The 27,158-nt window shown below is 50.8% G+C and overlaps 1 protein-coding gene across 6 annotated transcripts in view; it reads left to right on the top strand.

Moving 5' to 3' along the window:
* Positions 1-23,543, top strand: part of HIPK2 (homeodomain interacting protein kinase 2) — a 191,796-nt gene extending 168,253 nt beyond the window's left edge. For 4 of the 6 annotated variants that reach the window (XM_076006652.1, XM_076006651.1, XM_076006654.1 and 1 more), the window contains exons 13-17: positions 3,030-3,277; positions 10,840-11,000; positions 11,930-12,364; positions 13,486-13,551; positions 20,559-23,543. In XM_076006652.1, the coding sequence (XP_075862767.1) occupies positions 3,030-3,277; positions 10,840-11,000; positions 11,930-12,364; positions 13,486-13,551; positions 20,559-20,648 (1,000 nt within the window). In that variant the 3' untranslated portion in view covers positions 20,649-23,543. Of the gene's footprint in view, positions 1-3,029; positions 3,278-10,839; positions 11,001-11,929; positions 12,674-13,485; positions 13,552-20,558 lie in introns of those variants that run through there. The other 2 variants (XM_012767994.2, XM_012767991.2) reach the window with 1 other exon arrangement.
* Positions 23,544-27,158: the final 3,615 nt, after the last annotated feature.

The raw sequence follows: 27,158 nt of genomic DNA, 5'->3' as shown, positions 1-27,158 counted from the left end.
GCGCCTCTGGGCTTTTTTATTTTATTTATTTTTGTTATTTTTTTTTGAGACAGAGTCTCACTTTGTTGTCCAGGCTAGAGTGAGTGCCGTGGCGTCACCCTAGCTCACAGCAACCTCAAACTCCTGGGCTCAAGCAATCCTTCTGCCTCAGCCTCCCGAGTAGCTGGGACTACAGGCATGCGCCACCATGCCCGGCTAATTTTTTCTGTATATATTAGTTGGCCAATTAATTTCTTTCTATTTATAGTAGAGACGGGGTCTCGCTCTTGCTCAGGCTGGTTTCGAACTCCTGACCTTGAGCAATCGCCTGCCTCGGCCTCCCAGAGTGCTAGGATTACAGTCGTGAGCCACTGTGCCCGGCCAGGGCTTTCTAAAATTGATATATAATTCACATTCTGTTGAAGGGGCACAATTGAGTAGTTTTTAGTCTGTTCTGTTGATTTTTTGGGATTATAGTAAAATATATATAACATTAAACTTGCCATTTCAGGCATTCTTAAATGTATAATTCAGTCACATTAATTATATTTAAAATGTTGTACATCCATCACCATTATCTACTTTCAAAATTTTTCCGTCACCCCAAGCAAAAACTGTACCCATGAATCAGAAATGAATTCCCCATTCCTCCCTCCCCCAACCCCCCAGCCCCGGCCCCTGGTAACCTCTAATCTGTTTTCTGTCTAAATGAATTTGGCTATTCGAGATATTTCACACATGTGGAATCATACAATATTTGCCCTTTTGTGTGTGGCTTATTTCATTTAATCTTTTCAAGGTTCATCTGTGCTGTAGCGTATATCAGAGCTTCGTTGGTTTTTATGACCGGACAGTATTCCATTGTATGGACATACCACGTTTCGTTTAGCCATTCACCTATCGGGGACACTCAGGTTGTTTCCACCCTTTGGTTAGTGTGAGTGACGCTGCAGTGAGCGCACAGGTGTCTGTTTGAGCCCCTGCTGGCCTTTGACTACATGCCTGGGAATGGAATTGACAGTTCATATGGTAACTCTGTGTTTAGCTTTTTGAGGAACAAGCATATGGACTTTTTGCATTTAAACTGTCATAAGTGGGAAGTGTAGGTCTTTATTAATTAAAATTTATTTTATCTAAATTAATGTGAAGAGGCATAAATATATGCAACCAATTCATTCCTCGCCCTCTCCAGTTCTTAACAATTATCATCTGTACAACTCAGCTGACAGTTAATCACAGAAGGATTTGTGACATCCATTATTCTCTTTAACTGGTTATTTTACAGCTTTTACTGTTTAACTTGTCATGTTTTTATACAGTCACCCACTGAGACTTTAATCTCCTCAAGGGCAGAGACACACATTTCTTTGTACAAGTATTCCCTATAGCACCTAGCGTGGATCTCGAAAGATACCTAACTGTTGAGTTTTAATTTTCTTTCATTTCAGTCTTCTGGCTTATTCATAGACAAGTAAAAAAGAAACTTTACCAGCAAGTCCTTAACCTGATAGAATCCTCTTTGCCTAGATAAGGTTTTTACAAACCGGTTTTCCCATGTTAAACAAGGTATCACAACTTACTATAAACTTATAATAGTAACAGCAGCTAACTTCTGTGAAATACTTATTGTGCGTTATGTACTATTCGAAACAGTTTCCATGTATTTTCTCACTTAGTTGCCAGAACAAGCCTATGGTGGGTATGATTATTACCCACCTTTTACTGATGGGGCCAAGAAATCACCCTGAGATTGAATAGCTTTGCCCCTACCACTAGCACATGCTGAAGTTAGACATCCGGCTACAGGACCCATGTTCTTACCCACAGACACAGTTAGGGACCCTTGTACCCCAAACCAGAGAGGACAGTGTCCAGCCACTGGAAGCATCATCTGCGAGTAGTGCGAGGCATCCGGGAACTGAGCCAGGGCCTCCTGGTCCCCTCCGGCCTTCTGTAGGCTAGCAGCCCTGCTCTGTCCTTCCAACGCCTGGATGCTGTGGGGCTCGGGAGTTTGCACACTTCTCTGCTGGTCAAACTCCAGAGCCTAGAGTGGCTGTGACTCCATCAGACACTATAAATACCAGCTGCCTCTCTTTCCATTTAGCTGAAAATTGACCAGCTTGCTTAGGCAGTTGTTATTTCTCAAAAATAAATGATCAATATACGGAAATAGATGAACATCCATTTTTAAAGCCTTATTCAATAAGTGATAAATTCCACATCCATCATCCCACCAGCCTCTCGGTGAGCTTGGAGGCAGACAGAATTGCTCCCCCAAGTAACCACAGTAACATAAATATCTCTGGAAAAAATGTGCCGGCCAAGAGCCAACCCAAGCCAATTCCTCCCTATCGTATGGAGTTCCAGATGCAAGATGAAGACCAGGGGTTCAGAGTGACCCCCTCGTAGCATTGGCAAGGCAGGAGCCTTTCCACAAGGCCCCCCCGCAACTCCGTCTCCTCCCCGACACCTGGCCCTGGCACTGGGGAATTTGAGAAGGGGACTCCAGAGGTCCCAGGTGGATGGCACACAGTCGTCCCGCAGAGCACCCTCAGGGCAAAGAGGTGTCCCACCGGCTCAGGCTGCTGTTCCTTGTTGTCCATTCCCTCCTGCTTAAGCTTTGTGGACCTTCCAGGCCCCAAGCCTAGGTTTATGGCATTTCCCTCCCAGCACAGTGGTTCTCCCAAACCAACCTGAAGGTTGCCGGGTTCTTGCTGGTTCTCTCTGCCTGCTCAGATGTCCCATTCTGGTGACCTAGAGCAGGTGGCCACATAGCTCCAAGGCTACAGTGCCTCCTCCAAGGCTCTGCTGAGCTCTGCTGCACAGGGGGGAGCCCAGGCCTGGAAGCTTCTCCCCGGTTTCCAGAAGGACCTGTGGGCCCAGCGCCAGCCCCTCACTCATGTCTTTGCATGTCTTCCTGTGTGCCCAGCCCCCCTCTGAGGACGAGGGAGAATGAAGTCATATTCCTCCCCTATCCCCGGCCCCGGGCACAATGAGGCCCGCCTCCCGAAGCCGCCTCACAGTTCTGACTTCTCCCTTTACGTTTTCAGCACTGTATCCAAGCAAAGAAAAAACGTCATCAGCTGTGTCACCGTCCACGACTCTCCCTACTCCGACTCCTCCAGCAACACCAGCCCCTACTCTGTGCAGCAGCGCGCCGGGCACAGCAACGCGCACGCCTTGGACACCAAGGGGAGCCTGGAGAGTCACTGCACTGGGAACCCCCGAACGATCATCGTGCCACCCCTGAAAACCCAGGCCAGCGAAGTATTGGTGGAATGTGACAGCCTGGTGCCAGGTAATTTGGGGCCAGGACAGGCTGGGAACCTCTCTCCCTGGAGACTGGTTTTTCTGTTTGCTGCTGCTATAAATGCTGCTGCGTGAGAGGTAGTGAGATAGAGTGCCCAGTCATTGCAGATGATCCTTGCTAGCCAAGGTCGGGTTCTCCTTAATACCACACTGTATAAGCAGCGCCTTCTCTTTGTATTTCGTAACGAGCACCTTGCTGCCTTTGCAACAGCTCTGCTTCCAACTAGGTGGCTAAATATAAAAGCTGTGCATTCCTTATCCAGTGGTCTGGAAGGATACCTGGTTTGGGCAGTTCCTGGCTGACATCTGGCATCACTCCCTGCCAGGAAGCCTGGTGGCAGGTGGGCGCCCTATGTGGGAAGAACCTTCTCTGAGTCTTGCTTGGTGAAGGTGAATGAGGCTCCTCTCCGCTGCTGGGAGGAGAGATCCGAGCCAGGTGCATTTCTCTTCTCACGCTTGGCTTTATTAACCACTTTGGGACCACACTCACCAGCCACAAAACCTTGCCCACAGCCGGCCCTCATAGTCTACACCATAGTTTGTGCTGTGCATTGATGACAAATCTGTTTTCCTCTTGTGTGATGAGGAAAGCTTTAAAGCACTGAAAGCTTGTTTTACTTTACAGGCAGCTTTACTTGTAATGTAAATCAGAATAGGTAACATATACATATATGTTTTCATTGCGTTATTTTTAAATGTTCACAATTTTATTTTGATAAATGAAAAATTAGAAAAGTCATATCACGGCTGTCAGCTAAAGTCGCTGGTCCCAAAGTGGTTAAAAGGACTTCTCCCATCCCGTGAAACCTTGTCCTGAAAATTGAGCCCTAGGATAAAGGCTGAGAATTTAACCTTCCCAATGAAGTTAGCTCCCCCTAGATTTGGCAGCATCTATTCAGCGTTTCCCAGGTTCACACTCACAGTGAAAGAATTTGGGGACTAACCCAGAAGAAATCTACATGTTCTGCTTTTCTGCCATGAACCGTCCGCAGCCCTGAGCCAGTCAACACCTTCACGATGGCACCATTTAGAAGGGAAGGGACACAAACTGCCAGAAGGGCTCTGTTTAGATGCGAGAAGCTGTAATTCCTCGGGAGGGCCTGGGGTTGCTATAGAAAACTGGGGGCATCTTCCCAGGGTGGTCACCACGTGTAAGGCCCGGTGGGTGTAGACCATTCGTGTGCTGCCACCGAGGGTGAAGAGTGGGATTCAGGACGAGGTCTTTAGGGACTTGTCCAGCCCAGAGCCACGGGCCAGCCTGCCAAGTACGGGTCGGTGTCCTGGGATGCTCTCCCTAAAGCTCACGACAGAGCCGAGACAGCCCCTTTTGCACCCAGACGCTCTGCCTGAAGGGGAAATGGAAACAGCTGCGAGCTTTCTACTCCCGCCGCCTCCTCCTCCTAACCCGGGGTGGCGTGATGGCCCAAGTGGGGGCCCACCTCCCGGCATTCGCGTCACAAGTTCTCTTTCCCTGACTGTGTAGCTACCCCAGCTACCTTTCCTCTGAAGAAATTTTCCTTAAATGCAGCCATCTCAGCACCCTGCTAAAGCTGCTCCATGTTCAAATCCTGTTGGTCCCCCAGCAGGGCCGTTCCTGTCAAGACGAGGCAGGCTCCGAGCGGCTTTGACGCCAGAGTCCGTGCTCTGTGGGCCAGGGTGTCATGGTCCCCGCGGCGTCCTGGCGGAAATAAATGTAGGGCCGCTGAGCTGCCTCGTGAGGGAGACACGGCTTGAACCCCATGCCAGGCATGCTCTCAAAAGAAGGCAGGAGGCCTTACCTTCAGGAAGGACGGACCCGTGACAGTGCCAGACACCAGGGTGGGCACTCCGGTTGACAGGGGCCAGGCTGGTTGGCCTGCTGTCATTGATGTTGACGTACTGCTCGTTTCTGGTGACCTGGAGCCAGAGAACCAGGCTGGAATCCCCAAAATGAGGCGTACCCCTGTGAGGAAAAGAAAATGAGGCAGGCCCTTCCACAATGCCATGAGGACATCTCTCTCCAAACACTCTCCTGCCTTCTTTACCCAGGCAAAGTGTCTTGGTGGAAACCCCGGCAGGAAGCGGCCTTCTCTAGTGGTAACCAACGAGCCCTGTGAGGTGAACAGATTCCTTAGAGAGTGGCCCATGTACTTTTCTCCTCAGATATCCGTTAAATAATTGTTTAAAACTATATCCAGCACACATTTTTAAGTTTAGATATTTTATTTGCAAAGGGTATAATTTATGTCATGTTGTGTATCATATCATCATTTAAGTTCTTTAAATATGTTTGCAAACACCTTGACGCTGCAGGTGGAACTCATTCAGTACGTGACACAGGCTGCCCGTGCCCTCACGTGCAAGGCCAAGGTCACTCCTCTGTTGCCTGGTCCCTGCCCTTCCCCAGCCAGTGGCCTCAACACTACTATGAGCCTCTGGTGCAAAATCATCCCAGGCTTGGAAAAGTCAGGAAAGCAGCTTTGTTCAGCTCCCTGGTGCCAGGTGACTGGCGTAGGCTGAGGCACAGGCCCGTCGCAGCTACCCCAGCTGGAGGCCCCAGAGTGCCGGAGAGCTCAGGTCAGGCTGAGTGGGTGCCGCTTGAGGAACAGTCCATTTTCTCACAGTATTTCCCCCCCCCCCCCCCGTGGCTCTCAGCACAGGAAAGACCCTTGAGGGTTTCTCCCATGGCCTTTTCAGGTCTCTTGAGTCAGTTAAGGTTCCCTTGGAAGGCAGCAGAGTGAACTCTGCACTGGCTTAAGACAAAGAATTTGTTGGAAGGATGCAAGGTTGAAGAAAAGTTCAACAACTTAGTCCAGGCAGGGCAGGAGCCAGAACTCCTGGGACATGAGCCGCAGGAAGCCCGCTGCCCGCCCTGGAGCTGCCTTCACCCCACCTCAGGGCCAGCGACGCCCAGGCTCCCAATCCCCCATTTCCATTTGAATGTTCTAGCCTGGAGAGACACCTGCTTCTTGAGCATCAGCTTTAGCCAGGAGACAGTGTTCAAAGCTAATGACACCAAGATAGCTTTGTAGCTAATAACTACAAAGTTCTTACATGCCAGTTACTCAGTGCTTAAGTGCCAGACCTGAACATTCTGCATATGTTAACTCATTTCATCCTCATCCTCCTACCATGGTTTTCCCAGTTTTCAGGCTATGAGACAGAGAAGGGTAACCAGCTCACCAAGGCACGTGGCCAGGCTGCCCAGGAGCTCTGGCTCCAGAGCTTATCTGTGCCCTAAGCACTCCCAGCACCCTGCAGACAGGGCCACGGGGGGGTGGGGGGGCCTGCACCCCACGAACACAGGGCTGCTCCCAGGACAGGAGAGTAGCTGGGCAAGGCACCAGAAAATTCTAGAATGTTTCTTCACAGCTCCAAAATATATATTAGGAGGTTGACCTTCAGCATTAGCCCCTTAGGTCATCTCTACAAGAGGAGTTACTACTCTCTTGGCCCCTCACTATTCAGGGCCCTCCCGCTCCAGCAGTATTACCAGCTCTGCCCTGTCCCTGTGGTGAGCACAGCAAAGTGCCAGGCTCTGTCACACCCGTTCCATCTAAGACTGACCGGCCTCATGGCTCATGCCTGTAACCCTAGCTCTCTGGGAGGCCGAGGCAGGCAGATCGTTTGAGCTCAGGAATTCGAAACCAACCTGAGCAAGAGCGAGACCCCGCCTCTACTATAAATAGAAAGAAATTAATTGGCCAACTAATATATAGAGAAAAAATTAGCCGGGCATGGTGGCGCATGCCTGTAGTCCCAGCTACTCAGGAGGCTGAGGCAGCAGGATTGCTTGAACCCAGGAGTTTGAGGTTGCTGTGAGCTAGGCTGACTCCACGGCACTCACTCTAGCCTGGGCAGCAAAGTGAGACTCTGTCTCAAAAAAAAAGAAGACTGACCGGCCTCGTCACTTTGCAGACTCACCCTGTAGTTCCTTCCAGCTCAGTGTTTCTCCCTCATGTGTAACTAGCACAAAAGGCTCAGGAAGTTGGAATAGGAGCAGAGAGGTGACACGCACAGCCAGGGCCCAGACAGCAAGCACAACTGCGTTCTGCTACAGAGCAGGAAGGAGTCTGATGCCAACACAGTAGCCATGTGGCTGAGGGAGGGAGAGAAATGGGACTTCTGCAGAGAGCCAACATTTCCTTTCTATTTTTTGTCCTACATTGGATGCACAAAAACCTCTCCCTGCCCCAGGTTTTGGGGAGCCTTTGAGAGGGTTGGCTTGGGGACAGTGGGTCTCTCAGGGCCCTGATGCCTAAATGCAGTTGTGCTCCACCAGGGCCAAGCTGGCTCTGGGAGACTCGCTAAGAATGCTGGTTCCCAGGCACCTGCCCGCAGATTCTGATCCGGGGTGTGGCGGGAGGGGCTCCAGGTGCCAGTGCACAGTCAGCTCTGGGGGCCTCTGATTAGCACCCACTGCTTCCCTCTCCTGTTACTCAGGACAGGGGTGCCATTGGTTTTGGGGGACAAGGAGGCTCCCCTCCATCTTAAGTGTGTGTCACAATCTCCCGTCCTCAGGTGTCCGGTTTTCCTTTGCCCCTGTTGCAAGGCTGAGACCTCTTCATCAACAATTAATCAGCATCCTCTCTTGGCCGGCCCCAGCCTCAGGCATCTCCTCTCTGACTTTGATTTCATCACCTGGGATTTGTAATAGAATTGATCCAACCCAATTCAATCAAGGGCCTGGCCCTTATTATGTGTGGTTCATTAATATTTAGCACCCTCTGCCCCAAGAATGACCAGATTCACCACTTTTACCCTAACTACCACAGGATACCTAGCTGAGATGGCATTAGGCTTTTGTTTTTGCCTAATGTGCCCAGGCCCCAGCATAAGTGTTCTGAGCAACATGAGACGTAGACTTGTCTTTGGACATCTTGAGAAACGTTCTTGCTGTTTATCCCGTAATATTAGACATGTTACATGATTCTTCTCTTGAACACCCCTACTTTGGGCAACTTCCTCAAATAAGGACATGCCTTGGCAGATGACTGGGTCTCCTGAGCCAAAGGTCTTTCTCACATTGACTGTCAATTACTTCGCCTTTCCTCTCATAGACCTTCTTATACTTTTCAGTGTCACCAGACAGTAATTTTAGAGTCTAGCAAGGTTTGCAGAAACTATAAATCACAGAAATATACTTGTCCTCCATAGAAAGTCAAGGTCATGAAAGTAGTCCAGTCACATTCCTGAAACTTAATGAAGAAAAACAAATCACTGAATGCAAGATACAATGCATAAAGTGTTCAAATAAGCAAAAGACAATGAAAATGAGGTCATTCATTACCTTTCTCTCTTAAAATGTGCCCTCTCTTGTCCTGAGCAAAGCCTTCCTCAGTCTTATTCTTAGTCTAAGAGCTGGCCTTGCCTTCATTTGTGCACATACCTCATACCAACAGGAACTGGTTGCCCAGGGAAGCCGCCAGCCCCCAGCCCCCAGCCCCCAGCCCAGCCCCAAGCTCGTGTTCATTTCCTGGTCTGCCCTGCCCTGTGGGTCTTAGAGGGGGACCATCTGCCTGTCTTTCCACCTGGAAGACATTTTCTAATCCATTAACCCTCCTCTGTTCTTTAGTTTCTAAGGAACAGAAGCAATACTTATTGTAACTATGGTTTCTAACTATACAACACAAACAACACAGTCTGCCCGCTGTGTTGCCATAGCCTTTGCCTACTAACCCCACTTTTTCTGCCCCGTTGGCATGCAAGCAAGAGAAAGTGTCTGGGACCTTCTCTCCCATGCTTTCCTAGGCTACTGTGCAGGTTTGCTCCTAAGAAACCCAGTATCTTCTTAGTCTGGGTCTGCCTGTTGCTTTTGCTGTTGTTGTTCCTGTGTTTTGTGTTCTGTGTGTATTCATGCAATGGGTGTGTTGGGTGGGAGCCCCCTGGAGAAGAGGAGGTGCAGGGACATTGGGGACTGGCCAAGCATCTCTTCTTTCATCAAGGAGGGGCCAGTCCTGCCTGCAGGGCTCCCCCAGGGGAGGCAGATGACCTCACCTACCAGTGGACCGCCCTGCCCCTGCCTGCCGAACTCTTGGACTCTGTCCTTCCCACCCCCAGCCCTGCTCGAGCGGCCTCCCTGGACAGAGCCTGTTGCTGACTGGTTTGCCCTTACCCCTCATCTGCATGATCTGATGCTTCCTCCCTAGTCACACTCTCAGCCTTCACTCTGCCACCCGCATCCCAGCGTGGCACATAGTGACACAACAGCAGCTGGAAAAGTATCTGCCGGATGAGTTAAAACAGCTGGGCTCTGAAGAGCCTCCTTTGGCTCCCTCTGGCCGGGCATCAGGGGAGCCATCCTACTTGGGGTACCACCTGCCTCCCTCCTCGAGCCGCCGGCCACTCCGAATGTGGGCCACTGACCAACCGGCAGCGTCATCCCTGGGAGCTTGTTAGGAAAGCAGATGCTCACCCCAGAGCTGCTGGACCAGGATCTGCGTTTAATGAGATGCGGGAATCAAACTTTGCAAAGCCCTGATGGAGCCACCTGCTGGCCATGGAGGTGCCGCCAGGGGGTCGCCACATTTTCCCACTCTTCAGCCTCCTTGCCAGTAACATGGAAACAGTCACTGTGCTTGCCCACGTTCAGCTCACAGAGCCATTCCCTGGATGAATTAGCCTCGTCCTGCCTAGGGTCAAAGCACTAGACCAAGTAACTCCTAAGGGGTTATTTTAGCTTCTGGTGGTTCATTAGGAGGATCGCTTGAAGCCAGGAGCTCATGACCAGCCTGGGCAGCATAGCCAGACCTGGGCTCAACAAATTTTTTTTATTAAATTAGCCTATTGTGGTGGGGTGCACCTGTCATCGTAGCTGCTTGGGAAGCTGGGACAGGAGGATCACTTAAATCCAGGAATTCAAGGTTACAGTGAGCTATGATGGTGCCACCGCACTCCAGCCTGGGTGACAGAGTAAGACCTTATCTCTAAAAAAAAAAGTTTATTTGGGTCATAGTTCTGGAGGCTGGAAGTCCCAAGAGCATGGTGGCACCGGCTTCTGGCATCTAGAGAGGGCCTTCACGCTGCATCCTCCCATGGTAGAAGGCGGAAGGGCAAGAGAGTGTGATAGCAAAGGGGTTGAGCTTTTTTTTTTTATAACAAAGCCACTCTAAAGATAACTGACCCATTCCCTCAATGATATCATGGATCACTCTCAAGGGCAGAACCCTCATGACCTAGTCACCTCTTACAGGGGTGGGGGGGACCCCCAACCCTGTTGCACTGGGTGCAAATTAAGTTCCCAACACATCAACTTTGGGGGGGCACATTCAAACCATGGCACGTCCCTCCCACCCATTTTCCAGGTGTGGATGTAACACTCCCCTCCAGGACGAGCGTGAGGCGGGGCCTAGGCTGTTGGCTGGCGGGGCCTCTAGCTTTTTCCTTTTCCTTTGCTTCATCCCCTCATTTGTGGCCCGTCCGCCCTCCCAACCAGGGGAACAAGCCGAGCCCAATTGCCAGTCCAGAGTCGAGGCCGACCCCTCCCTGGGTCTGGGGGAGGCTGGGGAGTGGCGTCTTCCGGGCAGCTGTGGCCCTGCGCTGACCTGCGACCCTTTCCCCCTCCCCCTGCAGTCAACACCAGTCACCACTCGTCCTCCTACAAGTCCAAGTCCTCCAGCAACGTGACCTCCACCAGCGGTCATTCTTCAGGGAGCTCGTCTGGAGCGATCGCCTACCGGCAGCAGCGGCCGGGCCCCCACTTCCAGCAGCAGCAGCCGCTCAATCTCAGCCAGGTAGGCCCCGCCGCCCCGCAGGCCAGGAGACCACCGACCCCCGTCCTGGGGGGGTCACTGGCGGACCCTCCCCCACCTCGCAGGGCTGCAGTCCTGCCCGCTGCTGGCGGGAAGTGCCCTCAGTGCCTTCTGGTGGCTTTCTAGTCGCCCTTGGGGAAGCTGGTCTCACTGGTTCACTGAGAGCTGGCCCAAAGCAAAGTGACCCGTCTAATGTTACAGAGCCCTCGGTGACGTGGTGCCAGGGTCAAAAATGGGGTGGCCCACGGAGCGCTGTTTCCGCCCAGCAAAGGGTAAAGCCTGTGTCCTGGCCCAGCCGGCTGGGGCTCAGCTCATCGCAGGGAGGGAGACCACACGCAGAGACCCCGGCCGGGGGCAGCGTGGTCCCAGGAGTGTGTGTGGGGGGGAGCTGGTGGGGCAGAGTGAGATTTAAGGGAAGCAGCGTTTCCGTTTCCGGGGCGCAGAGCAGGCTGCGTGAGCAGGGTCAGCGTCGGCTCTGGATCGCAGGGTGAGTGCGGGGCCGTCTCCTCGGAAACTCTGAGGTGAGGCGAGGGCGAGGGCGAGCTCCTGTTCGGAGCCCCTTGTCCGCAAGCGCTGCGCCCAGCCTGTGCCCCAAGCCTGTGTCCTGTGTCGCGGAGACTTAGGCTGTCCCCGCAGGAGGGGTTCTTTGAAGTGGGTTAATGGCATTTCAAACGCCAAGCCGGGAAGCAAGCAGGCGCCACGCAGAGAGCAGTGGCCTCCCGACACTTCCCAGCCCTGCGTGTCCTCTGGGAAACGTCCTCTCTGTCAGCTTTGCCGCTGGCTGTAGCCCTGTGCCGTCCCGGCCTGGGGTGTCGGGACTTTCTCGGCCCATAGGGGGAGCTCTCGTGTCGCTTCTGGCGCCTCCCTCCTCCGCGTGGCGCCGTAACCGCCTCTCGCGCCTCTCCCCGCAGGCCCAGCAGCACATCACCGCGGACCGCGCGGGGAGCCACCGCCGGCAGCAGGCCTACATCACTCCCACCATGGCCCAGGCCCCGTACTCCTTCCCGCACAACAGCCCCAGCCACGGCACTGTCCACCCGCACCTGGCCGCCGCGCACCTCCCCGCCCAGCCCCACCTCTACACCTACACGGCGCCCGCCGCCCTGGGCTCCACCGGCACCGTGGCCCACCTGGTGGCCTCCCAAGGCTCGGCGCGCCACACCGTGCAGCACACTGCCTACCCGGCCAGCATCGTCCACCAGGTCCCCGTGAGCATGGGGCCCCGGGTCCTGCCCTCGCCCACCATCCACCCGAGTCAGTATCCAGCCCAGTTCGCCCACCAGACCTACATCAGCGCCTCGCCAGCCTCCACCGTCTACACTGGATACCCACTGAGCCCCGCCAAGGTCAACCAGTACCCTTACATATAAACACTGGAGGGGGAGGGGGAGCGCAGGTGGGGAGGAGGGGGAGGCGGGGAGGGCGCTCCTGGGACGGAGCCGGCTTTTTATACTGAGGACGCCGCACACAAACAATGCAAGCGGGCAGGGGCGGGGGGCCGGGGACAGGGACGACGACAAGACACAAATAAAACTTGAACCAGGAGGTGGGAGGACTTAGAGCAGAGAAGAGGACATTTTAAAAAGGAAGGGATTAAGGAGGGGGGGAAATCTATGCTTTTTATTTTAAAAAACAAAAAGAAAAAAAAAAGAAAACGTCAGTAATCAAAAAACACAGCTCACGAGCCCATTCTGCACCCAACTGGAAAGGAGAAGAGGAGAGCGACAGGAAGCTTCCGGAAGTGAGGGGCCCCAGTTTTTGAAAAACTTGATCTATGAACTTTTCAAAGATTATTTTCATATGGCAGCAAGTGACACTGAAGACTTTGCTGTCAGGGACACCCGATATGAAAATCCAATAGAGTTTTAATTAATTGAACATGAGAATTAGGGATTTTTCCAGAACTCTAAAGGGTCAACACCCCTCCAGGATGTCAGGCCGTGGCCTGAGGAGGCTGATATTTGGGGGTTGGTCTGGGGTTGGTGAAGCCCATTCCTGGCTCATTTGTCAGGAATGCCAGGGGGTGGCCAGGCTGACAGAAACCCCCAGGGGAGGGGCAGATTGTCTTTTTCTGAGCACTCTGGATAAATCCCTAAGCAATGTTATTCCTCAAATGTCATTAATAATGTGTGTTGCAGACTTTAGTTTTTTCCTTTTCTGAAGATTTATTTTCTCTCTGAATCAACCCCTAGTCGCGTAGCATAGGGCTAGCGGTCGTCGAGGACACCCTAGTAGAATGTAGCACTCTGCACCCTCGTTCCTACCTTGTGTTCAACTCCAATGATACCAATAGACTATTCCTCAATATAATTGCACAAAAAAAAAGCGATATAACATAGGCATGTAACCAATGTGGTGGCCCAGGCGTCTAGGGTGTGGGTGCGCCACCTCCCTTGGCCCCGGCCCACGAGGCCCCCGGCCGCCACCACAGCTGGCGCGGTCTTGATTCTACATCATTCCCTCCTAGTGCCTTACCGAACGACAGATGCGTGTGAGGGTTTACTTCCACTGGTACTCCAAGAAGCTGACTGAGGTTAGTCAGACACAATCTCAGCTCTTCTGTTGTGCTGTTGTAACAGTTTACTCTGGTCTTTCCTTTTTTTTTTTTTTTTTAATTTAATTTTACTTTAATGCCCATTGTCTTTCTCAGGCTGTTGGCTAGCAGGAGGACGTCAGGGGAGCTGGCAGGAGCTAGAAGGAGAGAGATGTGGGAGGCGGATACTGGGCAGGTGCATTGGATGATGAGCATGGCTTTAGTTGAGTTGTACTTTGGGGACAGAGACCCAGAGAGACTCCCCAGCCTCCAGCCTCGCCCCACTGTGCCCACAACCCTGCCCGTCCGGCCAGCCCTGCCATTTGCGGGACCTCCAGGCCCCCCACAGCCTATGTGTGGCCGTCTCGATCCCCAGGTGGCGTCCCCCAGGGCCCCCCGGTGAGATCTCAGCATCCTGGGACTCGCCCCATGCTTCACTCTCCCCCAGCTCCCCGGGCTGTGTTCTGCCCTCCCGACTTTGCCAGGTCCCGCCCTCGGTAGACAGCCACCAGCCTCTGTTTGCTCTTGAATTCTTTTCCTCGCATTCATTGCCCAGGTCTGCTCAAGACACGGTTTGGTTTTGGTTTCCGAGGGGTCCGGTGGGCAGAAGGCCGGAGGCACGCTGTGAGGGCGGCCAGGCGGTCTCACGCTGCACTTTGGAAAACACTCCTGTGGACAGTTACGTTTCCAAAGAAATCTGCTCTTTGCCCTCTTTGCACCTTTGATACATTCTTGAAGTTTTCTCAGGCTTTGAAATTGGGGGCGGGAGGGGGCGGGGAGTCCTCAGTAATAAGGACTCAGTAAATATCTCTGAAATATGTGAATGTGGATGTAGGGGCGTCTGGTCGAGGGCGAACTTTAAAAGAGTGGTTCTAATTGTTTGGCTCTGAAGCTGAGTCCTTACCTGACCCTACAGCCAACTTCCAAGGTGCAAAGAGGCCTTTCCTGTTCCGGCAGCCCCTTCCTCATCCTCCCTCCCATACCTCCTCACGCTGCGGCCTCGCGGAAGCGTCTACTGTGAACGGTGTTTTGTAGTGACATCCACCCTACTTCAGTAACGAAGCCGTTACTTAGCTCTTAGCTGTGAACTAACTCTGGAAACTTCCCCACTCCAATCGTAAATTCTTACTTATAAAGAAATAGGTCCCTAAACTGGAAACAGCTTAGTCCGGGCCCTGGGCAAGAAGGAAGGACACCGTGAACTGCTGGGCACACCCTGGCAGCACTGCAAGGCCCCCGCGGGAGGCAGAGTCGCACAAGGCTGGCAGCAGAGAGGTGCTGTCCCTGGGCGTGATCAACCCCGTCTCTATCCGGAGCTGGGGAGGTGCCATCGCTCTGAGATAACAGGAAAGGGGTCGGTTCAGGGAGGGTGAGGGGAGCCGCCACACCTTCGCAGACGTGGAAGCCAGGTCCCTCCTGGAGCCGGAGCTAGGCCAGCCTGGAAGGGACTCTTGGCAGCCAGGTGGCAGCAATGTCCCATCAGATCTGCTCTTACCGAGTCACAAGGCCTCTCATCTTGGCTGCAAATGAGCCTTAGTTTGCCTTATCGGACAGCACCCTGGACTCCCCGGCACGGTTCCGTTCTAGCCCTTTCTAGATCTGATCTCTTAGGGGAAAAGACAACTTAAAATGTTCTTTTCATTTTGAAGAAAATTCTTCTGTCTGCTTAAGTTGGAAACTTCTTACTCTTTCACCTGACATTTTTTTTTCCTTTTCTTCTTCCAGATCAGGAATGAAAGTTCCATGCTGCTCATAAAGATAATATTATTATACTAATTATTTTTGTTATTACCATTGTAATTATGATCATCATCATGTTGATACCGTAGTCAGGGTTTTAAATGCATAGTTATTCCAAGTATCTTTGTGTTTTCTCTTTAATATTTAAACTTATTTTATTATATCTGTGAGTATATGAGTAGACTGGAGGGACATACAAATGTCCACTTTTGTCAGGCAAAAAAAAAAAAAAAAAGGAAAGACCCAGGAATTAGGAAAATTGTTTCTTTCATCTCTATCCCACAAAGAGCCGTCAGGAAAGACGCACCACAGGACAAAAGTTTGAAGAAGAATCAAAGCCTTTCTCTCATATAGCCCAGACTGGGCTTTTGACAACATGGTCACCATCAATATTGTCTCTTTCTGGATTCCCAGTGGCCTGGGACGAGATCTGAGGGAGCAGCTCCCGGGCTCAGGGATGCTGAGTCACCGACTGTCCAGCCCTTAGCTGGCTCCTCTCCCAAGCTTCTGAAATGTGTCGGCGAGGTCCTGGGCCTGCCTCTGATGTTTAAGCAAAGAAATCCCTGCCTGTGCTCACCCTGCCCCTTTCCCAAACACCCACCTTTTCCCATCAGCGCACCAGGAGCATGGCTTAGAGCCTTCAGTGCAGGGACAGTTGCCTCCTTCTGGAAGCCACTGGGGGCGCTAGGCTGATGTAAGAGTGACAAGAAGTGGCACCTCCCCCAGGAAATTCAGCCTCCCCTCCCCTCCTTCCATTCCCTAACCTCACTACCTGCCTCCTCAGCCTGGCCCCGTGCATCCCCCGGCACAGAGTTCTAGCAAGCCAAAAGCAGGTGCAGGGTTGGGCAGGAGGCCAGAGAAACCCTGAACAAAGTCCAGCTGCTGCTCAGACGTTGCAGGCCGTGTCTCCTCTGGAAGCATTGGCCAAGGGAGGGACACAGTGGGGCCTGCAGCCATCGTCACTTGGCTCCAGCCACATCCCTCGGTGTGCTACGCTGTGTGTGGTGGGTGCCCGCACACTACCTGCCCCGCAAGCCCAGAAACTGCCCAGCCCAGGTGGAGAAGGGGGAAAAGGCTGGCATCCCCGGAGGGAAGTGAGACGGCAGCAGACGTGAGTGCGCTCCCCGCCCTCCTCCTCCTGGGGGCCTCCAGCCCGCACAGAGCTGGCGTGTCAGAGAGACACTCCTCGCAGGAGAGGCCAGCTCCGTGTGTGCTCCTTAGCAGGCTTGCCCCAATCTCCCATGGGTCCGCCAGCACCGAGTCACAAACTCGGCGGCAAACAGGCTGAATGAAAGGCCACTGTCCCTGGGACCAAGCCGTCCAGCAGAGAGATGCCAACCTAGTCCTTATTTAGGCCACAAATAACCTAGAGCATCACTTAATTGGTTCCATCCTTCCTCCTTGAACAAACACCGTTCCGAGTAAGAGGGGATAATTTATAAGGACAGGTCGTGGAGAAACGCCGAACGAGAGCCTCGTGCCCCACGGGCGGTTTGCTCCTGTGCGCTGGGTTCTGCGGCCCCGAGGGGGCCGGCACCCGTGTCTGTGTGCTCAGTGCCTCTTGGTGATGTTTCGGATGTTTCCAAGGGAAGGGGGTGAGCAGGCCAAGGAGTGGGAGAGCCCAAGGCTTGATGCCAGTTCATGCTGTGAAGCGGAGCATGCGGTCGGTGTCACCGGAGGAGCGAGCCGGGCTGGAGCAAACCGGAGTTTGCCTCCCGGACGCGGGAGCCTTTCTGGCCTCCCCGGAGGCTGGGGCGGTTGCAGGCTGTGGGGGCCGGCGGGCGTTGTCCTCTTCAGCCTGCAGCGCCCCGCCTGCCCGGACACCAGACTGTGGGACAGATGTAGGAAGGGAGGGGGGTGAGCACAACTGCCGACAGGCCGCTTTCCCTCGGCCAGGTCGTGGCAGTCGCAGACGCTCGTTTCTGACAGGCGTGCGGTGAGGGTTCGGGTTGTGTGAGTGCGTGCGAGCGAGCGGAGCAGACTTTCTTGGAAACTGGAGGGAGGCGTGAGGAGGCTGGAGGAAGTCTTACCGATGGTTCACGGTTGAGAGAGCGAGGCCCCAGCTCTCCGCCTGGTGCCGAGGGCAGGGTGGGCTGTGGGACTGTCGCGCCTGTTGGCCGGTCACAGTCACAGAGCCGCTGGGACAGAAAACGGAAAGAAGGAAATAGCTAGGTGCCCCCAAGCAGCAGAGAGAATCCAACAGAGGGGCGAGGGCTCCTTCCGCAGGCCAGCCTGGGACTGCGGCGAGGCCAGCAGGAATGACTTTGCCACTACACATTCCGGCCCCAGGGGCTGTGCAGGCTCCTTCCCTGTCTGTCTCTTCCTTCTGATGTATTAATATAATCCTTCACAGATTTCCCACGGGGAAGCCTCAAGATTGAGCAGGCCAGAGATGTCCTTACCAAATTGAAAAGGAAGGTGAAACTGTTCCTTTCTTTAGCCAAAGAACCCTTCTCAAAGACACCTCCAGAGACGGACAGAATGGCATTCCTCTCATTCCTTTCCAGGCAATAATGACATCATTAGTGATGTGATTCCATTTGTCTTTCTCATTCCTTTCCATTCTTTTTTTTTTTTTTGCATTTATTTCAAAACTGCACTCATCTTTCACGAGGAGTGGAGTAGTCACCCTCGGTGCTGCTGCGCTGGGAACCGGAGGCACCACGGGAATCCGTGGGCCTCAGTGACCTCGCGGTCCCGCGGGAGCCACGGGGCTGCCGCCAGCAGTCGGGCTGCGTCAGGGCCGAGAGCTCAGGAGAGCTGTGCTTTTCCACTTCGATGCCTTAGAACTCTCACTTCCAATCTCCACAGACTAGACTCAGTCAAATCTCAGGCTACCAGGGAACGGCAGAGGGTGAGAGGGGATTTGAACGCAGAGGAAACCTCTGAGAGGCTTTTGGCACCGTCGCTCGCTGCAGTGACCCGAGACGGTAGAGGTTTCTCGTGTCTTTGTTGCAGTTTCCAGAAGTTCAGGAAAGAGCTAGCTCCCAGCCAGTTCTCCCCCTCAGACTCGGGGAGAGTGTGCAGAGCAGGGCCCCTGCAGGGCGCATGTCACAGAACACCAGCAGCAGAGGGGGTCTCCCACACGCCTTCCAGAGCCCCTCCTCTCCGGCCCTGCGCTGGCGCGTTGCGTCGACTCCCTCTTATTTGTTAAAACTTGCAGAATCCCTCAGTAGAGTAGTGGGCAGCCTTTGGGGAATGCTTTCAGTGCTTGTGGGGCCCCCACAGCCACCCCACAGGGAGGGGACGACACCTGCTATTTACAGCTGAGGAAGCTGATGGATGCTCTAACAAAGCAGCATTGTTAAAGGAAAGGAAATAACGCAGTGGTCTAGAATCCCCAAGTTTCAATGTTTTGTTAATCAGGCCTTTACCGAGGTGTGATTTTGTTTCACCTTTTAAATTAACAGCAATTAATTTAAAACATGAGGGCCTCATGTTTCTGATGAACCCCTCAGTGGTCCTCCCATTTTCTGTGTGCCAAACACTGTGCTAAGAATTGCCCACTGGTTGTCTTGTTTAGTCTTCACAGCAACCCTGTGAGATCAGCAATATCCGTCCCTCTACACATGAAGCGTGTGGCTTGCAGAGCTCGTAACCTGCCTGGGGTCACACAGCTAGCAAGAGGATGGGGAGCCAGGGCTCGAACCCGGCTCTGCACAGCTCCACAACCGGGCTTGCAGCCGTTCACCTCAGCTGTCCCCATGTGCATGTGCAAAGAAAGGCCTTTAAGCAACGTCACCTGTGGCGTCCCCGCACCATGAACTCCGCAGAATGCCTGTGCAGAGAGGGAGCGCCTGGGCTGGAGGCAGGCAGAAGGGACAGAATTAGTTTGACGTTTAGAGAAAATCTCTGGGGAGTTTCTTTTCATTCGTAGTAGAATTCCTTTTAGATTTCTTTCCGGCGTACAAACTAGCTTTAGTAGTGCTGCTACAACAAACTCTTAGAACTAAGAGTGAAGAAAAAGTGTTCTTTTCTTCTTTTAAAAAAAAATAATAATTTTTTCTTGCTTATAGTTAATTCTAGAAAGGCAATACTAAAGGTATATTTTTTTTTTCAAAATGCTATTTTTTACTGCACTTGATAATTATCATGACAGCTCTGATCTCTGTAATAGATTCACTCTTCAGCTCTGGGCAGAACCAGATGCCAGGTTCTCACCAAATTTGTACATACCACATGTAGATCTGATGTCCAGGAACTTTTTTCTTTCTTTAAAAAAAAAAAAGAAGAAGATAAGATAACCTAGAAAGAGGAAGAAAATAAAATTTTCTTTTGAGATAGACACCCTTCTCAAAGAAATGGAAAGCAACAATTAGATAAACTAAAAAAAGCTAGCCAACTTTATGATACAAGGAAGGAATATCTCTTGCCCTGGCATGAGATTAATAGGAATATAGATGCATTTTTATTTTGGTTGAAGGATGGCAAGAATTTAGAAATGCTTTAGGACTAGATTTCTAATTTTTTTAAAAAACTATCATTCATCATGAAGTATCTGCTCAATTGTTTTGGCTGGGTTTCTTGTTTCTTTTATTCTTTTTAAAATGTATTTGTTGACTGGCTCCAGGCTTGTTGTCCTAAATTCTTAGGTAGTTTACACAAGTTTTAGAATCTTTTAGAATTTTAAATCCATTGGAAGCAAACCCAGCTAATCAGAATTCAAGATCCTGGTTGGTTCCAGTTAGGTGTTCTAGAATTCTGGTGGAGCACCTAAAGATTTTTTTAGAAGGTTTTAGATACATTATCTTATACAAACTGTGACCTAATGGCAATAATTACCTCAAATGTGGGCATTCATCCTGGTTTTAGCCTTTTTTGAAATCATGTAGCCAGCTTGGTCTTGGGATTTAAAGACTATGAATTATCTGTGGGCTGAAAATAATGATCAATGCACACCCTGGTCGTTGTTGCTTAAGTGAACTCTGAAAATAGTTAATCTTTACAACAAAAATTGAACCAAGGAAGAGATTATTATTTGTGTGTTGTACTCAAATGTGATGTTCAAATGAACATGTTAAGTATATATGTCTCTAGCTACTGTAAAATGCTGTTGGCCTTCTAAGATATCAAGAGAGTCACATTTTAAATGAGTAATCTAAATAACTGACTGTGGATGCTTAAGCATATTTCTGGCTACGTTTTATAGTTCAAGTGTTTTATAGTTTACATTTAAACTGGTACTTTTTAAAGAAAATTTCTGTTTATAACTGACATCTTCAAACCCCAGCGATTGCCTCTTTAGCTGAAGGCCGCGTCTCCCCAAGGCAGGTGTGTTCGTCCCAGACTGTTCTGCAGCCCAACACGTGCATTTCCCGCCATGCCGTTGGTGTCCCTGTGATCTCAAGAGAATGTGAAAGGAAGTCCACGGTGAGTGGGAGGGGGTGAGCCCAGAGCCTGGGCGGACGTGAAGCTCTCATGCCGTGTTGTACCGACACTCATCTTCAAGGCCTTCTCTTTGACATCTTGGAAGAGGCAGCGAGAACTGATTTGATTTGAATATTTAACTTATTAATAGATCCACTGACCTCCAGTCACCATGCAGTAGAAAACACTGGGACTCAGCTGGCCACAACGGTGCAGTTTGGCCCCTGGTGATATTTTGATCCGTGTTTTGCAGGGGAGGACCACACGCCCCTATGTCCACGGTCATTAGCTGGGTTTTTCGTATATCTGCTGTCACTTATTCATTTTCTCCTTTAAAACAAAATCATTGTAAAAGTAAAAGGCTATGTTTACTTTTTACTCATTGTCAAACTTAGAATCAAAGCCTCGCTCAGCGGGAAGGGGCTGGGGAACCGAGGGCAGCTCGGCAGGGTCCCCTGAGACCCACTCTGAACAGACATCAGGTTTGTGGTGACAAGAGCGATGGACACTTCAGAGTTGGAATGGGCCCCCATCCTGAAGGAACAGCCTGGGGAGATGCCAGGTTCCCTAAGAATTTTGATTCACTTTTTGTTTTTTCTTGTGCCACAAGCAAACTGCAGAGGACCTGCTGTGACCTAAAGGGCATTCCTTTAGCAAACTGCAAAACACCTGGGACCAGGGAGCTTTTAAATAACAATAATCACACATTTGCTTTTCCCCTGTGAACTGCACTGACCGTGTGTTCTTAGACAGCTTTTTGTTTGAAATGTTATTGTGAAGTATTTTTCATCTCACCCCCCCCATCATACTCCCACTTCCCTATTTGTAGTTTTTTTCCTCTACACGAATTAACCAAATGAATTGTGTGTCACTGTCTTTGGGGCTTACCCATATTTTTTAAAACTAGAAATATAGAAACTGACTTTTTAGTTTCATTTGGAAAGTAAGTGTATTGTATCTGAAAAATGGCTCTGCCTTTGCTCTCACCAGTTTCCTTTCAACCGACCTCTGAACAGTTCTCTCCTGGCGCCACCCCCTTCCTTGCGTTAGGTCACTGTCCCCGTGGCCCCCTCTGCCTCTGCCTCAGCCCTGCTGTCGCCACAGCTCTATCCCAGGCCCCTAGGACTCCCAGGAAGCTCAAGAACCAGCAAGGAGGGCCAGGCCCACTTAGCCTTGAGAGCGGTGGCCTTGCCTCCCTGCCAGCCGGTGGCCTGCTGGGTCGAAGGGGCAGTGGAGCGCTTGCTGTTGTCTGAGTGGTTCGGCTCAGGTTATAAGGAGGAACTTGGGAAGTGAAAAGTGACTTGACTGTGCCCACCCTTGGTAGCTTTCTGTGACTTCTGAATAGAATATAAAGCACCCCCCACCCCACCACCCCTGCCCCCAAAGCAGATATTCCTGTTCGGGCTATCTCCAAGTCGGGTGGCCCCCACCCCGCCACTCTCCCCATATCTGGGTTCCTGCTCATGTAAACCTTTCTTCTGTGGACTGTCCAGGGCACAGTCACCTCTGGCCCCCAAAGCATCTCTTCATCCTCTTTGTGTCCATTTTTTTAACCAAATGAAGTAGACAAAAAAAAAGTCGTACTTTGGGGCAGCAGAATTTCTAGTTTAGTAGAATCACTGTATAGATATAGATGTTGATATATATGTTTGTGTATATATATCAAACCAAATTTCTGATAGGAGAAGTATAGCTTTATGGAGGAGGAGGAAGAGGAGCTCTTTCGAGGTTGGAGTCAGCATCGTGTGTCAGATGAGCAGAGGCCGCGCCTCGCTGCAGCGGAGCCACCTGGGCCCTCGGGGCGCCACACCGCTTGCCCCCTGGGCCCCAGTGTCAAGGGCGTAGGTGGGTGAGGGGGCCGACCAATCAGAACGACTGGAATTTTCCATCCCATTTTGCTTTGACCACATGTATTGAGCTGCAGCCTCTGAGATTCTATCATGTTTCCAAAAATGGTATCCATTAGGATGGAAAGAGAACGGATCTGTAGAAATGTTTACCTTTCAACTGCCCACGAATTCAGGACACTCTGGATAGAAGGACTCACTCCCCACGATGAGAACAGGGAAGAAGAGACCTGGCCACACTCAGTGCCAGTTCAAGGAACGTGGCTCCCTCCCCAGGGTCATCTTACCTAGATCTTTCTCTACCAGGTCATCTCAGCTCAATCCGAACAACCCTATGGTAGCCCTGGTCTGTTGTGTTCCTTCACTTTACGGTTTCTGTAATAAAAAGTGTTAATCCATGTTAATCTGTGTGGAAATTATTGCGTGCAACAGTATTTTCTCGTGTACCTCTTTTTCCTATGTGAATTGTCCCTCTTTTCTTTTTTATTTATAAATGTCTACTTTTTTTAAAAGACAAACCAACGTGTTGTAGACCTATATGTAACCTATTCCTTAGTCTCATATTATAGGTATGTTATAAGAATGGATATTTTACTTGGCTTTAGAATGTTTTACAAGAAAACTAATTCTTAACTGATCAAGTCCTTGCTACTAAAATGCTTGTGTTTTTCATCATGACGTCGTGTGCTTCTAAATTAATCATTTTCGTTGTAGAAAAATGGAGTGAATTTATATTAGTCTTGGAAACTAATAATAGCATTGTAAATTTATGAGATGATTTTAACAGAAAAAAATTATAGAAGAATATAGTTATTTTAATTGTAATATTACTAACTGTAGGGTGAGAAAGGGGGTCCCATTGTGGTGAACTATGTTATAGCTTGTTACTCACAGTTTCTTTTTGATCATTTTTTCGGTCTCTGAGGTGAAACGACTTATTAATTAAAATTTGTAAACTCACATATGCATATTGTATATGTGTAGAAATGTAATCACACTTTGTCTTGGAATTACATTAAACTGTTTGGAATCACTGTACACCCTGCCTGGCATGCTTATTCATCCTAGAACCAGACCGGTTATAACCCTAAGGAGGTTATTGTTACAGGTAACATATTTTGGAAGTGATTTAGCCCTTCAGAAATTATTTAATGCCTCTGAAAATGTTTGGAACCCACAACTTCGCTGAAAATTTGCAGAGATGACTGTGTGGGGCTATGGAGCGGGGGCCTTGAGATCGTTTTACCATCAGTTCCTGTGCAACCTCCAGGCCCTCCCCACTGCCGCCTCTAAGCCATTCCAACCCCATCTACTCCCAAACTCCATCCCCGAGGCCTAAAGCTTGGCTGTCATCTGCTCTCCTAGGAGCTTCCTGCCATTCCTCCCGGATCTGGGCATGGGGCGTGGCCTTCCTGTGCACCAGGCCCTGCCCTCTCACCAAGCACCTTGGTGTCCGGCAGCCTCTTCACTCCTGGGTCCATCACCAGGGCCCTTGTCCTTCCCCACCTGAGCTGATGGCATCATGGCCCCTTAGAGCCCTACCCTCATAGCTGCTCCACCTCTGGAAGCCTAAGAAATGCCCCTTCCTCCTAGACCTGGGCTTCCCAGCTTTCTGACACTCTTTTTTCTTAAAGTATGGTAAAATATACATAACATAAAATTACCATTGTAACCATTTTTAAGTGTACAATCAGGGGCATTAATTGCATTCGTGTTGCTGTACAACCATCACCACTATCCATTTCCAGAACTCTTTCATTGTCCCAAACAGAAGTTCTGAACCCGTTAAACAGCAATTCCCCATTTCTTCCTCCCCCCATCCCCTGGCACCCACCCTTCTCCATTTTGTGTCTAGGAATTTGCCTACTCTATATATTTCATATAAGCAGGATCTATTTGTCCTTTTGTGTCTGGCTTATTTCACTTAGCATAATGTTTTTAGGTTCATTCCTGTTATATCACAATTTCATCCCTTTTTATGGCTGAATAACATTTGGTGATGTATGTGCCACTTTTGCTTATCCACTCACCTGTTGGTGGACGTTTGGGTTGCTTCCACCTTTGGGCTGTTGTGAACAATGCTGCCATGAACACTGGCGTGCAAGAATCCGTTCAAATCCCTGCTTTCAGTTCTTTGGGGTATGTACCCAGAGGTGGAATTGCTGGATCGTATGGCAATTCTATGGTTACCTTTTTAAAAAGTTATTTTAACATTTATTGTCTGCTAAATACTGGATCAGTCTGACTGCAAACCCAGCTCTGTCTTCTCCAAATCACCGCTCGCCCACACACAAAGCCCAGTGGAAAACACTGTGTCTTGAACTCCCAGGCCAATTTCTGTTTATCCTTGGGTTTTTTGTATTGATATTTTTTTTTCATTATTTTCAACTATATTTTTACTGTACCCCATAGATTTCGGTATGTTGTGTTTCCATTTTCATTGGTTTCAAGAAATGTTTTCATTTCCTTCTTAATTTCATCACTGTGACTGACTCTCTGAGGACCCGCCATACTGTTCTCATGGCAGGCGCACCGTGTCACATTGCCACCAGCAACGCACAGGGGTCTGGTTTCCCTACCCGGCACCCACATCGTGCTTCCATTTCCTGTGTTCTGGGGCCTGGTGCCCTCCAGGCGCTGGGCCCCCGGTTTCCTGTGCCTCCCATCTGTACCCTCCACAGCTGGCCCAGGTGCCCCCGCCTTCCTGTCACCCCTCTTCCCCCACACCCTCAGCCCTCTGCGTCTTGCCCACTTGCTGTGGCTCGGGTTCCTCTACCCTCTCTGCTCCCAGGGCTAGGGAGTGACCAAGAACCCTAGGGACCCAAGGACTCCAGCCTCAGCCAGGCCTCCTGTGGCTGCCGGAAGCACCACTCCCCCCAGGCCCCGGCCCCACAGAGCAACCCAGACAGCCAGGTTGCTGGGCAGAGATGCCCCGCCCCACCCACCCAAACCCCGCAGTGGTCTGCCCACACCTGTTTCCTCTCCCCTAGAGCTCTTCCCCTCCAGCGTCCCCTCCCTCTTTTATTCCTTCACACTTGCCTCCTAAATGCTTTCAAGAACCAGCCAGGGTCTCAACACCCCTGACTGAGGAGGTGGCTCTGGTCATCAGGTCATACTGTCAACATTTCTTTCCTTATTTCTCTTCTCCACAAAACCCTAAAAATTCTTGCAGGTAAGGATTTATCTTTCATTCCTGTTTCCACGGCATCTGTTACAAGGCCGGGTACACAGTGGATGGCCAGGAACTATGTGGACGAATGAACGAACAACTCAGCCCACCCCCATTCCCCCACCGGCCCACCCTTCTGCTCTCCAAGTTCAGAGCCTGCCAGAAGTCCTCACAGAATACCAGCAAAACCCTAAATGTAGCCAGGACTTGAACTTGGATTAAATTCCACCCAGCCAAGGTTCAAATTACATAAAAATCCATGCAGAAGATTTTGGCAGAATTTCAGAACTCTTCCACCATCCGTTTTATTTTATTGTTTTTTTATTAGAAGTGCCCTGCCAGGGATCACGCTGTGTGGAAATGGGAAGGGAAGGAGACGCTGCGTGCAGTGGGATGAGAGCGCGACCAAGGGGACTGCAGTGCCGCTGTGCACGAGGAGCTTGCCACCAGCGCTCCCGGAAAGGCACTTAAGGCTAAAGCGCAAAGACAGACTTACTGCTGTCAGCGTTTCCCTCAAGCATATTCAATGCCGGGTAATAAAATGGTCGGTTGTTCCTTTGACTGAGATGAGTAGGAGCCGGAATTCCAGACTCACACGCCTCCTTCCCAGCGGAGCCGAGGAAGACCACGAAATGATTCAGTGGCAGTCTCCCTTGGCATGTGGTGGTCACAGTGGGGCTTGCCTTTAGGGACAGATGCTCCTGCATCCCAAAGCTCCCCATTCTTTAGGGTATGTTGCTGGGTGGCGGAGGCCATGCCCCCGCCTGTTCCAAACAGCCAGGTGTGAGGTTTTGCCTGACAGTCTGGCTTATATGTGTTTTCTAGCCGTTTGCTAGAGTAGCTAAGTTTAGGCAAATATTGAATAAGCATGAGAACAGAGCGCACATGAAGGGCAGAGTGTAAATGTCACACACACCAGCAGGCATGGGTATCCTCTCGATCTTTACCTTCCACATCCAGTCCCTCTCTTTGCCGGTACCTGGCATTAAAGGTGGGGGCTTGGGCGCTTTCCCCACCCACCTCGCACATTTTACATCCAGTGCGGACCACTCAGACTTCCTTTTGGGAACCATATTTCCCCCATGGCTACCCACACGCTATGTCACACTCCTTGAGGGTGAAAACTATCTGCTGTTCAGCAACAGCCATAATCCTCACTCTACGAGGAAGAAAGAGAGCTGGGAGCTGGACAGTCCTCCAGGACCGTGAGATTCTCCAGTTCCATTCTTCAAATGCTTGCCTTGCATGTAGTGATCTATAGAAGGTACGTAGTTTCGTCTACGAGGATACTTTGCATTTGATGCCACTTCTAAAACAATGCCAGATTGGAGGTACCCTGGTAAAGAAACCACTTGACATCCACTTTTATGTCTTTTTGTATTCTGTTCCAACATCCTCCTGAGTTCTATTGCAGTGGTCCTCTCAGAATCTTTATCTGTGGCAGACCAGTCTCATGAACTGGGGCTGTCTGTAAGACCAACTGT

This window comes from Microcebus murinus, chromosome 9 (genome assembly GCF_040939455.1).
Source record: "Microcebus murinus isolate Inina chromosome 9, M.murinus_Inina_mat1.0, whole genome shotgun sequence".
Classification (NCBI taxonomy): Eukaryota; Metazoa; Chordata; class Mammalia; order Primates; family Cheirogaleidae; genus Microcebus; species Microcebus murinus.
The sequence above is the reverse complement of the archived record's forward strand: the minus strand, read 5'-3'. Positions and strand labels throughout refer to the sequence as shown.